At 55.4% G+C, this 12597-nt stretch overlaps 1 protein-coding gene across 1 annotated transcript in view; it reads right to left on the bottom strand.

The window, feature by feature from the left end:
* Positions 1–1578: 1578 nt before the first annotated feature.
* Positions 1579–12597, bottom strand: part of ATP2B2 (ATPase plasma membrane Ca2+ transporting 2) — a 402426-nt gene continuing 391407 nt past the window's right edge. The window contains exons 26-29 of the mRNA XM_079933858.1: positions 11205–11387; positions 9201–9376; positions 5218–5272; positions 1579–2379 (exon numbers count right to left, since the gene is read on the bottom strand). Of these exons, the coding sequence (XP_079789984.1) occupies positions 2068–2379; positions 5218–5272; positions 9201–9376; positions 11205–11387 (726 nt within the window). The 3' untranslated portion in view covers positions 1579–2067. The remainder of the gene's footprint in view (positions 2380–5217; positions 5273–9200; positions 9377–11204; positions 11388–12597) is intronic.

A 12597-nucleotide genomic window follows, 5' to 3' on the forward strand; every position in this document is an offset into this window, starting at 1 on the left:
GTGTTGCCAGGTGGGATGGGCTGACTTGGGGTCCTAAACCCTCGGGTTTCTCCACAGCCATCCAGATGCAGGCCCTCCCAGCTGACTATGGCTCTTTTCCCGAGTGGCTCTCATCTTGTTTGTGGAAGAATTCTCTGGGCCTGGAGAAGGGAAGGGCCCGGGTAGACACAGAGCAACTGTGGGAAGGGTCAGTGTGAAGAATGCATTTTGCAAGCGAGGCAGAAGCGTTTGGTTTTCCTTGAAGCATGGGACATCATCGATCATGGTATTCAAAATGTCTTTTGCACTGTACAAGTTTATGGAAAAAGATCGTATGCTGAAAAGTCTCAAAGCAAACTTTGTATTAAATACAAAAGTTCTTTTATGAAAAAAGCTGATACCCACAAAGTGCTTAGCAGTTAGGAGGCTGACATACAATTAAATAAGCTCTTATTAAGTGGGATTACTAGTGCTGTTATTGTCTCAGGGAAAAAATAACCACCTTTTCTCACCTGTGATACTGTAGGGTTTCAGAATGGCTTTCTGTCTGGGAAAGCAAGACTTGCTGTTCAAAGGCTACAGTATATATTGCGACTACAGGAAGACAATTTGGTTTAAAAAAATCACACTGAATACATCTCAATATACACGTCATAAGGTTCGTTCGGATCTAAATAGTGCAGAGAAAAAGGCTGTTCTTCTTCAAAAATAAAAATAAGAGCAGCAAACCATAATGATCCTCATCCAATAGGCCAACAGCTCATCTGCTGCAGTTCGTAGGGAAACAAGCCTCGAAATTACTAACTGAAAAAAAAAATCAACACAATAGCGTTTATAATATTGCAAAACCACCTCAGTCTCTGTACAGACAGCGCCAGAGAGAATCTCTATTTGAAATGCTCTTAGTAAACTCAAGTGAGTTTCATTGAGAGAAAAGTCTTCACCCAGTGCTTTGCCAACCCCGTCACCCTGGGGCCGGGCTGGCCATCAGTGCTTTGAGCGCAGGAAGACTTCTCTCCTCCTCCCCCTTTGTCTACGGAGCACGCTGTGGGACCCCTCGGGATGGATACTCGCTAACATTTGGCTTCTGCCTGAGCCCCCCTCGGTAGTCACATAATTGAACGGAAGTAGCAGGCAAAAATCGGAGCATGGCTATTGTAAAACATCAAGGATGCAATCCAGGGAGGTGTCTATCAGGCTGAGCTGTCTTTATAGCATCTCAGCCACCAGTGTTCTTAAACCGTACAAATAGCCGAAGACGTTATCTACAGGTTTGTAAACAAATTACATTCTTCTTTTAGGACATAAATAAGTTAAAATAGAGCAATTTAAGCAGAAACAAGGCAACATGCCGGCAAAGAAACTTTATATATCCATGTGTGTGTATATATATATATATATGTATATATATATATATATATATACATACATATAGACACATATATATCTACCTATCTATATGGACGTATACAGTCTTGGGGAAGTATACGTTGATATAGATACAAAGAAATGGATATAACCTTGTGAGTGTCTGAAGTTCTTCGGTTCCATTGGTGCAAATTTACTAGGCGAGATAAGCTCTGCAATTTCAAAAAGTTGTTAAATTAACCTATACAACTGAGACCATGCTGCGCAAGCATTTCAAAAACTCACAGACCAGTGGATTGGATAAATAGTCTCAGAAAAGAGTCTGTCTGCAGTTCCCGCCTAAGAAAACAAACAAACAAACAAAAAAAACCCCTCCCCAACCCCCCAAAAACCAAACAAGGGGAGGACCGGAAGTGTACAGTACATTCATGCAGGGGACATGGCGCCGGGCGGGTGCATGGCTGGTCCATGTCGGGTGGGAGCCAGGAAGGGCTAGTTCTGGGAAAAACCGCTCACTCCCTTAAGCCCCCGGAGGAGATCCCGCCCTCGCCTCGAAGTGAAAAAGAGTTCAAACAGCATCGCAGCCAGAAAAAGGGTCTGTTGGGTGGAAACGGTTTTCTCGCCAGTATTTGGTTTCCTGCTGTGGCTCGCTGCTGCTTGGGTGAGTCGGGTGCCTGGACGGGTGGGTGCCCGGGAGGTGGGTGGTGGCGGGGTCCTCAGCTAAAGCGACGTCTCCAGGCTGTGGATGGGGCTCCCTGGACTTGAAGAGGTAGCTGATTTGCTTGTGTCGGTCGTCAGGTTGATCCCGCTGTCGATGGCGCTGTTGTTCTTGTTGAGCGAGGACGGCGGGCTCGAGTTCTGCTTGAGCGCGGCATCTTCTTCCAGGTCGGTGTCGTCGATGAGGGGAATGTGGGGCTGTGAATCTTCGACCCGGAATTCAGGATGAGCCATGAAATTATGGATGGAGGTTCGAGACTCAGGCTTTTCTAGACCTTCATAGAGAGAGCTACGGAACGCCTTCACGACGCGGATCTGCAAGGGAAGCACGGGGGTGAGGAGCGCTGCCCCCAGGGGGGCCGGCGGCCAAGCTCTGGGGGGCTCGGAGGAGGGGCGGGTGGGGGAGAGGGGGGTTCGGGCACAGCAGGTGGCTGGAATCCACAGTCGCTGGGTGTCATGAGCACGGAGAGGAGAGGGAAGAACGGAAGCGGGGATTTAGGTTGTGTTCATCCGTGAGGTTTTTAAGATTGCTTGGGTTTGGGTAAAGACTACAGTATTAGGACAGGAGGAAGGAAGGCCCATCATAACGATGATGGGAAACTGTGGTTAGAGGAAGCTTAGTCCACTCCAGCGGGCACCCAGACCTAGTGAGAGACTGAGCCTTGTTAACTTTAAAGCAGAGGTTCGACCATGCAGAAGGGGTGCGAGACCAGGTGGGAATAAAGGAGGAAGGAGGAGAGGCTATTTATTTGTAAAAAATTAATCTTAGAAAAACCACACGCGGTTAAGAAACCACACGACATGGAACAGATAACGTGTCACAAACAGAAAAGGAACAGAAAGGAGAGACAGTTGGATGAGCCGGGATGAGAAAGGACACACAAGGGCCAAACAGAGAAGGGCAACATCAAACCGAAGCAGCACAGCAAACCGAAGCCAACTCGGGGCTTTCTGGGGTGCAGAGCAGAGGCAGCCAGAAAGCACGACGGAGGCAGCGGCTGATGACGTTCAGGGGCACGAGCATGCTACGGGGCGGGGTGGGGGGCGGGAGCCACACGGCACACACAGACGACACACGGCTACACTTGGAAGCCTGGACAATGTGAATGGAGGTCGTTTGTACCCAACGTTTCTTCCCTTCATGCATTTGGGAGGTAAACACTCGAGTATAGACTCAAAGCCCTGGCCACTCATTGGAGTTGGCTTTGGGGTCCCTTATTTCCTGGGGATTTTTCCTCCTTTCTTTATTTGTGCTTTGAAAACACAATACCAAAAAACGAGGCCAAAATCAGAGGGCCAAATCCAGGCCCTGGGTAGGATTCTAAGAGGCTGTGGAACTGAGCCACAAAACGGCAAGTTCTTTCATTTTCTGTGTCTCAGTTGGAAGCTGGGTTCCCTGAAGAATGGAAGGAGGCTGGACGCTGACTCGTCCAGGCCAGTGGGCAGAGCACTGGATCCAGAGTCGGGAAGACCCGAGTCTGCGTCCGGGCTCTGCCACTTCGGGTGCCTTGACTGCGGGCGAGCCACACCACCGGCCTGGCCGTCCCCTGTCCCGCCTCACAGGGTGCACAGGAACCGGACCCTCACTTTGAAGAGAGGCATCCCTTCTCTGGACTCCTGGGAGGGGGAGCCAAGCCTGCCATGTCAAGGGGCTGATGGGACTCGGGACAAAGGCGCCTCCTCCTCTCTTCCCAGCCCCAACTCAGAGCGGAGCCAGTGGTGGGGAAAGCAAGGCGGTATCCATGCTTCCAAGGAGCAGAGCCTCAGCTGAGGCGGCCGGGGTGCTGAGGCCGTCCGTCTTGGCCTTCCCTCCCCCCACATCACAGGCCTGTAGGGGGACAGAGGACCGGACAGGGCAGTTGTGGGGAGGCCCTCGTGGTCCCAGGATTTGCGGAGCTAAACCCAGAGGTAGCTCGTTGGTGGGGCTCAGGGGGGAAAGCCCTGTCCGTGGGAGTGAATTTTCACAGTGACTGTGGCTGACGGTTTTAAGTGTCACAGCTCAGGGTTTGCTTGACTGTTTCAGAGAGCAGTCTTTCTAAAGCACATCCTAAGCTCCTCTGCCTTTTAGTTTAGAGAACACAGAGAAGAATTTAAGTTTGTCAATAAGCCTTCTTGGTCTTGTGTAAGACCCCACAGTTTTGATTTTTTTTTTTTTTAAAGTTTTTCTCCTTTGCTGTCAGCCATCACTTACTAGTTCTGGCTTTCCCTTGTCTTCTCAAAAGCATCTCTGTCCCCTCTCCTTCTTATGTGCTATGAGCGGGGGACTCCAGGGAAACCTGCCTGGTGGAATCCTGCTTTCAGTAAGAGGCATCGGGTGCCAAGAGAGAGCCAGCCAGACGCCATGCATTAGTGCTGGTCGTCCGTGATGGCCATCTGGCTGCTCTCAGGTCTCTTTCTCCCTGGATTCCCTATTTGTGGCTCTGTAGAGATTATTCAGTATTCTGATATCCTGATAACTGGGCCACTACTCCCTTGACTAAGTGAAAACAACAACAAAAAAGATGTTGCAGGCCTCAGTTTTCTTAACTGTAAAATGGGAATAATAATGATCATTGTAGCTGCTCAGCCCAGAGCCTGGCTGAACTGCAATAAGATGCCAGCCGGGAGCGCCTGGTGGAGGAGGAGGGATGGTGGCAGGACCCTGTCGTGTGACTGACAACGCGGAGGGGATGACACACAATGAGATGTAGGCCCCTCCCCCTCCCCCTGGAATGGAGACAACAGAAAGAATGAACTGCTCTGGACAAGACTGTGGGGACAAGACTTTTCGGGACACCCCGCCACGGCCGTCTCAAGTCTCCACTTCGGATCTCTCGCGGCTGAAATGGAAAAAAGTATGGGAAGAAAAAAAAGCTCTCCCATCTCCCCTCCCTGCCTGCCCTGGTGATGGGCCTTGCTGGCATGAGCTGCACTGGGGCGTGGGGTGAGGGGGAAGAGAGGAAGGGCCTCGGTCTGTGGGCTTTCAGATGTTTTGGTTCCATCAGCACAAAGCGGGTGGGGAGCCCCATGCCCGTTGTCGATGGCTCTGAGCAAATGCATGGGCCCCGGTCTGGGGCGGGTTCGACATACTCGAATGTTTACCCGGCTTCAAGGAAGCCAAGAGTCTGGGATTGATTCACATTCATTTCAGGCTCAAGGTTAAAGACTCACAACCTCTTTTAATTTCACTCTCTCTTGCTGAACTCTGTGTCCAGGGTTCTCTAGCCCTCTAGGGAAACAAACACATGGAATATTCAGACAGCGGAGAGGTCTGGGCTCCCCCCCAGAAGCAAGCCATTTTCTCGCCAACCCAAGGTTGCACTAAGTTAGTTACCAGAATGCTAATGAGAGGTCCAGCTTCCTTTCCTTCCCTTCTTCACTTCTCCCCCTAAGAGATGCAAACTCCTTGCCCTAGCAGTCCTCAGAACCGGGAATCTGAAGGGGGAGTGGGATGGGGGATGCCCTGTCTAGCAGGGTACGGCGTCCAGAAAGTGGCTGGTCTGGGGTTAGGAGTCTGATGCTCTGGGCCTGGTTGGTTTGAAGGAACAGGACCTTCACTCATGAACGTGGAGCATGCTATGAACTTGCTAAATACAGAGGTAGCTTGAGATGGGTTAGGAATTTGTGGCAATAAGAGAGAGGAGCGCTGTAGCTTGGCCTTGGATCTAAGAGCTAAATGCTAATTCTGTTCTGATCACCGATGGGAAAATGCCTCTCTTCTCAGTCCCTGCCAGGCTGGTGGAAACTCAAGCAGAGAAAGAGCTTCCCTGGCCTTCTAGACCCCAGAGGATTGGCTCCTCCTTTTCACCGGATGAGGCTGTGGGCGTGGGTACTGGTTCCACAGTGGAAATTCAACCTCTGTGGGCTCTAGGTCTGTGGGCTTATCTGGGAAGTGGTGTGGGTGGTGAGAAAAATGAGGGACTTTGGAGTCAGAGCTCTTGTCACTTACATACTGTGTGATCTTGGCCAAGTCAGTTCACTTCTCTGAGCCTGAGTGAAGGACGTGCTGAACTGCTTTGGAAAATTTTGGGTGAGGCTAGAGTATAAGGCATTAGGGGTGTGCCATTAAGTTTCTGGGAGAAAAAAAGAAACTCGCTTTTGAGTAAGTGAGAAGAGGAAAGCAAGGCAGTGGACCAGAGTTTCCTCCTGATCATTCCAATGCCAGTCTGACCAGACAGACTGTCCTGTCACCGCATGGTATGTGTCTGCCTGGGGCCCTCCGCCTCACAGTGGTGCTGAGGGAGGGATGTGTGATGTGCTGGGGGGTTCCTCACCCCAGGTCATGAGTCAGAAGTCAGCCAGGCGCACGCCACCCTGCCCCAGGACTTGGTGGTCACTTCTGATAGCCCAAAGTACGGTGGTTTGACTCCTTCCAGGGCACAGAGAGCCCAGGTGTTTTCAACTCAACAGGCACCCTACTCTACTGGAGAATCCTGGGAAGAAGATCCTGCTCGGAGGAGGCAGGGGGTGGGGGGAGCCCTTCTCTTACTTCCTGGCCCCCTGCTTCACACCCTGTGGGAAGAAAGCCTTTTGGCTTCTGTAGGGACCCTGCCTGGTATCTAGAGGGCTCTCAGAGTCCTTGGAGACCAGAGGAGGTGACATCGCTATAGAAACTATTCAAGCAAAGGAGGAACTAGGGGATATTTCCCATCGTGACTGTGTTGACCGAAATGTGTCTGTTGAAACCACAGAGGTTGTGATCAATTTTGGAACCAGTACCCTTGAGCAAGGGGATGGTCAGGCGTTTTTTGAGACCCCATGCCCAAGAAAGGGTCCCAGAAGGGACCCAGAATTACAGGCTGGATTCTACAATTGCAGGTAGGAATGCAAGATTCCTAAGGCGGCGTGATGCCTGAGGGAGAGGCAAGACGGCACTTGGGTGAGGGAGTCATGCTTGATCAGCCCCTTTGGGTCCTCTGAGAAAATGACGGGTCATGGGCAAGGCCTATAGCATCCTTCTCAAAGGCTGTTCCATAGTTGGGTCACCATGGGATAAAGGGATTAATCTGGGCTAGAAGGAGATTGGCTTAGAGATAGGAAGCAAAGGGCAGGCAGAAATGGGCATTTCTCTGAAGGAAACGTGTTGAGAACCAATTGTCACAGGACTGGCCTTATTGAATGGTTTTCTAAAGGGCAGAAGAAAAGGTTCAAGATGACTGCGCTCTTTCTTCGAGACTGGAAGAGCTAAGATGCGGGGCCTAACCCAGGGAGAGGCTGCAGGTACCCAGGAGTGTCGTGAGCCCCCTGTTGGCCAGGGTGAGGCACCACGCTTCCAGAAAGAGGCCGAACCGGGGAGGACGAAGACCTGGGCCTGGACCCGGAGGCCACCTTCTGGCAGTCAGACCGGCCGGAGGCATGCAGGAGGCAATGGGAGGGCAGTGGGAACCCCGAGAGGAAGAGATCCTTTCCCCAGGTGGCTCTCCAGCCCTGAGCACTTTTGGTCTCTGCACCTCACGACAGGAGGCAGCGCTGACCAAGGCTGGAGCTCGGCTGGCGCAGGAGTAGGGCAGCTGGGCGCAGGCCTCCCACCGAGGCGAGGGCGGTCTGTATGGAGCGGGAAAGGGTGGGAGCGAAGTGTCTCCTGCTCTGAGAAAGCCTGGCAGTGACTTGCCGGCGACAGTGCCTCATGGGAACGCGACTCAGACACCGTCTGCTCAAACGTGGCCTCACTTCACCTGGGCTCGTCTGGCCTCCCCATCGCTGTGTTTTCGTGCTGATGAACGAGCACAGGGGCTTTCCCCCGTTTCTGCATCCTCCCTGTCATTTTGTGTACTTGGCGGGACTGCACCCACGGAAAGGCCGTGGGACGTGAGCACACGCCACCGACAGCACCGTGCGGCTCGCGCCTCTTGTCCAAGGGCTCAGATGGCATCATTCTCACCCAGCACATGGTCCTCTCCTGCCCGGTGGCAGAGGTGTGTGTTTTGGATGTTCTGTGCTTGGGAGGGTGGGGGGTAGTGGCACCTTATAAAGTATCAAGAGACGAGGCCTGGAGTCTCATCAGAGAAGCCCAAGGGCTGGCTGAGTGAACAGCAACGTGAGAGGACCAGACTGCAGCTCCCTTGTGGTTTAGGAGGGGCTGACTAGAGACAGGGAAGGGAGGCAGGTGGCAAATAGAAACTCCTCGTGCCCTCTGGGGCCTGGAGCCATGGGGGGTTCATAAAGATCTAGACAAGGCCAGAGTTGAGAAACTTGTGTCAGACGCCCTGGTGTGAGGAGATGAGCTCGAGGGAGGGAGGTGATGGAGGGGGTCGGAGTCCCAGGTGTCCCTCCAATGAGGAAGGAGGAAGCCACAGGTTAGACTGGGTCCCTCGGGCCTGCTGTCAGCCAGCCAAGATGAGACCCCCCACTGTGCTCTACCTGAGGTCAAGTGGAATGGGTCAGGAGCCTTGTCCCTTCCAGGAAGGGCTCAGGCCTTCGCTGTGCTCCAAGCCCCGCTGCAGGGAGAAGTGTGTGTAAGGTAGCTGGTGCTCGCAGGTGTACAAGGAGAGAGGGCAGAAGGGGCTGAACTACTGGTAGCGGGCCTCCAGGCTGTGATCTCCTTGGGGACCTGGGTCCCCTGACCAACTGTGACCTCTGATCTATAGTGACCCCTCTGGGTTGGACCTCACTGTGGCTGACTGTGACCCCTGAGAGCCTTTCCTCCCTTGACCCACAGTAACCCTTGGCCTGACTTCGACTGCAGGACTGCGATCTCCTGGCCAGCTCTGACCCTGGCCCTCACAAGCCAGGCTTTTCCTGACCGGGTATGACCCTACACTGACTGGTGTGCTCCACGCCCCCCAGCTGACTGCTCCCCTCTGGCCACCGTGACCCTGTGGGGGACTGTGACATTCGATCACTGAAACCTCCCTGACCAACAGTGATCCTTTGACTGACCCAGACTTTTTGACTACTTGTGACCCTCAGGACCCCATGACTGCCTGGTCATAACCCCTGACCCTGACCCCAGCCGACCCTGACCCCCTAAGGGACTGCCACCCCATGCCTGGCTGTGGTCTGCTGACCGCCTGGGACCCTCCTCAATGGCCGGGGCCCCTCAGCCCCCTGGGCCTAATCACGACCTCCTGCCCCCCGAGTCCCTGGCGCCCCGGCCCCTGCCCTCCTGGCCGCCCGGCGCTGGCGGCGGTGGCACCCGAGGCGGTAAGGATTCACACTCACGCCCGGCTGCAGCAGGAGGAAGGCTGGTCGGAGAGGAAAGAGCATTGGACAACGACACGCGACTAGGGCTAGAGAGATTGGCTACGTCCTGGCTCTGGCTGGTGACGGAGGATTGTCTCCGCAGGGCTCCCTGAAAGGAGGCCCCGCTCTTGAAAGTATTGACTACTTCAATCTGCAACGGAGGAGAGAACGAGACAAGTTGCGAAAAGAATGGACACGACAGCTACACGACTGACAGGCGCCAGGCCACGAGGACAGCCGCAGCCACGGCAAGACAGCACGCCACTTAAACCAAAACGACAATACCAGGCACGCGCCAAGGCTCTGAGAGACGTCTGCTCAGCTCGGGCGCCTGGGGTCCCCAGGGCCCGGTTGAGGGGGGAGCCACAGGGGCCCGGCCTTGGTCCTGCTCTAGTGACTCAGGGGCCAATGGGCTGGGCGGGGGCCCGCGGGTGGGGCGTTAAACATGGTGTTTGGAGGCAGAGGGGGTGCTCAGCCCTCGGGACCAGGCGTGGAGCCAGAGTGGTGTGCTGGGAGCTCTGGGGTGGACAGACCCTGGCCCAGACCCCAGCTCTATCACTTACGAGCTAGACGGCCTTGGGCAAGTCACTGCCCAGCGGCAGCTTCTTGTCCTTCAGAAGGGGCAATGCCACCTACCTGGCAGGGTTAGCTGCGAGGGGCAAAGCACTGGCCCACTTAGTGGTCCGTGAGAGTCAGGCTAGATAGGACTCGTGCTCACTCAAGAAACTACAGTCCCGGCGTCCTCCTCAAAGGCTTTGTGGCCAGGCTGGTGACAGCACCAGGGCTGTGTGTGTGCTGAGAGCTGCCGGGCCCGCCTGGGAAGTGCGGGATGGGGGCTACCCGGAGGTCTAGTCCCGGAGCACAGACTGCTGTCTGTCAGGAGGCTCTGGGTGTGCAGCCTGCTCCCCCGACCCAGTGCCCAGAAAGGGCTGTCTCCTGAACCTCGGTTACCCCTAAAACTAGGTGCGGGGCACACCGACCTCTCAGGGGGCTGGGAAGGCCAATGAGATGATGTTTGGGACAGTCCCTGTAGGGTGTGAGGCAGCCCAGGTGACCTGTTTTTGTGCTAGGTGGAAATGCAGTGGTAGGCCACGTAGGACTGCAGGACCGCAGACCCGAGCTGGGGGGCCCTGACGCACTTCCCAGAGCGTGACGGGGGCAGGGTGACCATGAACGTCCCAGCACGGCTGTTCCAGGCCGGCTGGGCAGGAGACTGAGCCTCTCTCGGTTTCCTGGTCCCTCTGTTCCTCATCCTACAGGGCTGTGAAAGCACCCCGAGAACTGCAGCCCTGACTCAGGGAGAGGGGCCGTGTGGGAACACGGGGGCTGCATGTTCGTGGCGTGTGTCAGGTGGTGGCCACGCAGTCCCGTTCTGAGGCAGAGACCTGCTTCTGGCCGGACACACATCCCACACGTGTGCTCTACATGTGTGTCCTTGGGGTGCGTGTGCGTGGAAAACCAACCTTTGGTCCCCAGAACTGACTCAATGCCCCAGTGGGGGCTAGGAGAGTGTCTGAAGCCCCCCGTGGAGGAAGATGTACGTGCAGATGCAGGCCTGACCACGTGGCCGGGAGAATCTGGGGCCCACCCCGGCCTGAAGCTGCCATCCTGGCCTCACGTGGATCAGTCTCCAGCTTCACCTGACCCTCCTGGCGGCCCCCCAGCAACCCTGACAGGAGCCCCTCACTCACCTCGGCCCTCAGGGTCACCCCTCCTCCACCTTAGGGGCACCCCCTGCCCCCCGCCCCAGAGCCCACAGTGGGTGTGACCCCAGTCCGACCCCAGCCAGGTGGACAGGGAGGTAGGACCTTCCCGAGGAGGCCGCTCTTCAGCGGCAACGCAGAGTGTGTGTGTGGGGAACATGGGTGCACAGGAGGCTGGTGAGATGGTGAGAGCGGGTCTGGACCCACCCTCATCCCCGCATCCCCATCGCCACCCACCCCGCCGGGCACGGGCCCGGCCCCAGGAGCCGCCTGTACCTGGGTCTGGATCCGGTTCAGGCCTCGGAACCACAAGATCTGGCCCCGCCGCAGCTCTCGCTCGGCGTGGTCTATCTCCTCCACGTCCTCGTTCAGCTCCTCCTCCGGGATCTCCTCCTTCTGCGTGAGCCTGCCCGCCTCCTTGAGGAACTTGAGCCGGCTGGTCGGGATGGTGGCGATGACCTGCGAGGGGCCAGCAGAGGGCTGTCAGCGGAGGGCTCGGCCTCCCTTCCTCCCTCTTGCTCTTCTTACCCACTGACCTAGTTACGTTCGACTCACTCCTTAACTCGTCGCACCTCCTCCTCAAGTCAACTTTAGATTTCTTTTTAATTTGCTTCTTAATTCACTCACTCATCCAGAGGCAGGTGGAAATCGTGGGAAATCTGGGGAGTTGGACACGTGGGACTTTGGATACCCCAGACCTTACAAGTCCTGTGACTTTGGGCAAGTCATTTAACCTCTGTGAGCTCCGGCCTTCCCATCTGGAAAGCTGGGACCGGTTCTCAGAGTTGGAGATGCTGTGTCTAAGTCACTGGCCCTCAGGTCTCTGGCTTATTCTTCCTGAGGTCACCGGGTCCTGGGGTGCCCAACCCTGGGCAACAGGAGCTCAGAGCTTGCGTGCCTTGGGGGCAGTCAATCCTGGGACTCTTGGAATGGCTGCCCTCCCGGAAAGGGAAGGCAAGATGGGAGGGGGATATGCCTTTGCTGTTACTCTTCCTCCAAAGGGCTTGTCCGTGGGGCTGAGGCCTGAGCGGCAGGCCCTGTGGGGCAGCTGAGGTGGCAGAGGTCAGAGGCCCCTGACATCTCCTCTAGGGACTGACAGGGGCTGCCCTGCACACTCTCAGGGGTTCCCCGGGGGTTTAAGGTGGGCCTTGCCCGCTGGCATCTTCCTTAGGTGTCAGGAACCTGCTCATCCAGACGCCGAGGGCTCCCTGAGGGATTGTCCAGTGGGACGAAGATGCCCAGGCCCTGAGGGTGCCCAGGGAATGGCGTTGTTAAGTCAAACCTAGTTTATCAACTCTCCAAAGAAGCGCCAAAGTTTAAAGAAGATTATTCTGAAGGAAGCTAAATTTTATTCTTTACCTTCTAGTTAATTTCTCTCACTGGAATTTCCCACTCTAGCCTGGGAGCAGCTTGAAGGCAAGACCAACGTCTTAGGCCTGTTGGGGCACCCACTGCCTGGATCCAGCTCCGGGTACCATGTCCTGGTCAGGCGTCTTTGAGCTGCAAGCTGTGAGTTCCATGATGGTGCGTGTGCGTGTGTGTGTGCATGTGCCTGGTGGGAGAACGTTCTGGGGTCATGGCTAGAAGGGCCCCTAGAGAGGATCCAGCCCCGGGTTCCCCGAAGCTGGGGAGGGCCACAGATGGCTGCAGACACAGCACTGCGATGCAA

The sequence above is a fragment of the Stenella coeruleoalba genome, assembly GCF_951394435.1.
Source record: "Stenella coeruleoalba genome assembly, chromosome: 10".
Lineage (NCBI taxonomy): Eukaryota > Metazoa > Chordata > Mammalia > Artiodactyla > Delphinidae > Stenella > Stenella coeruleoalba.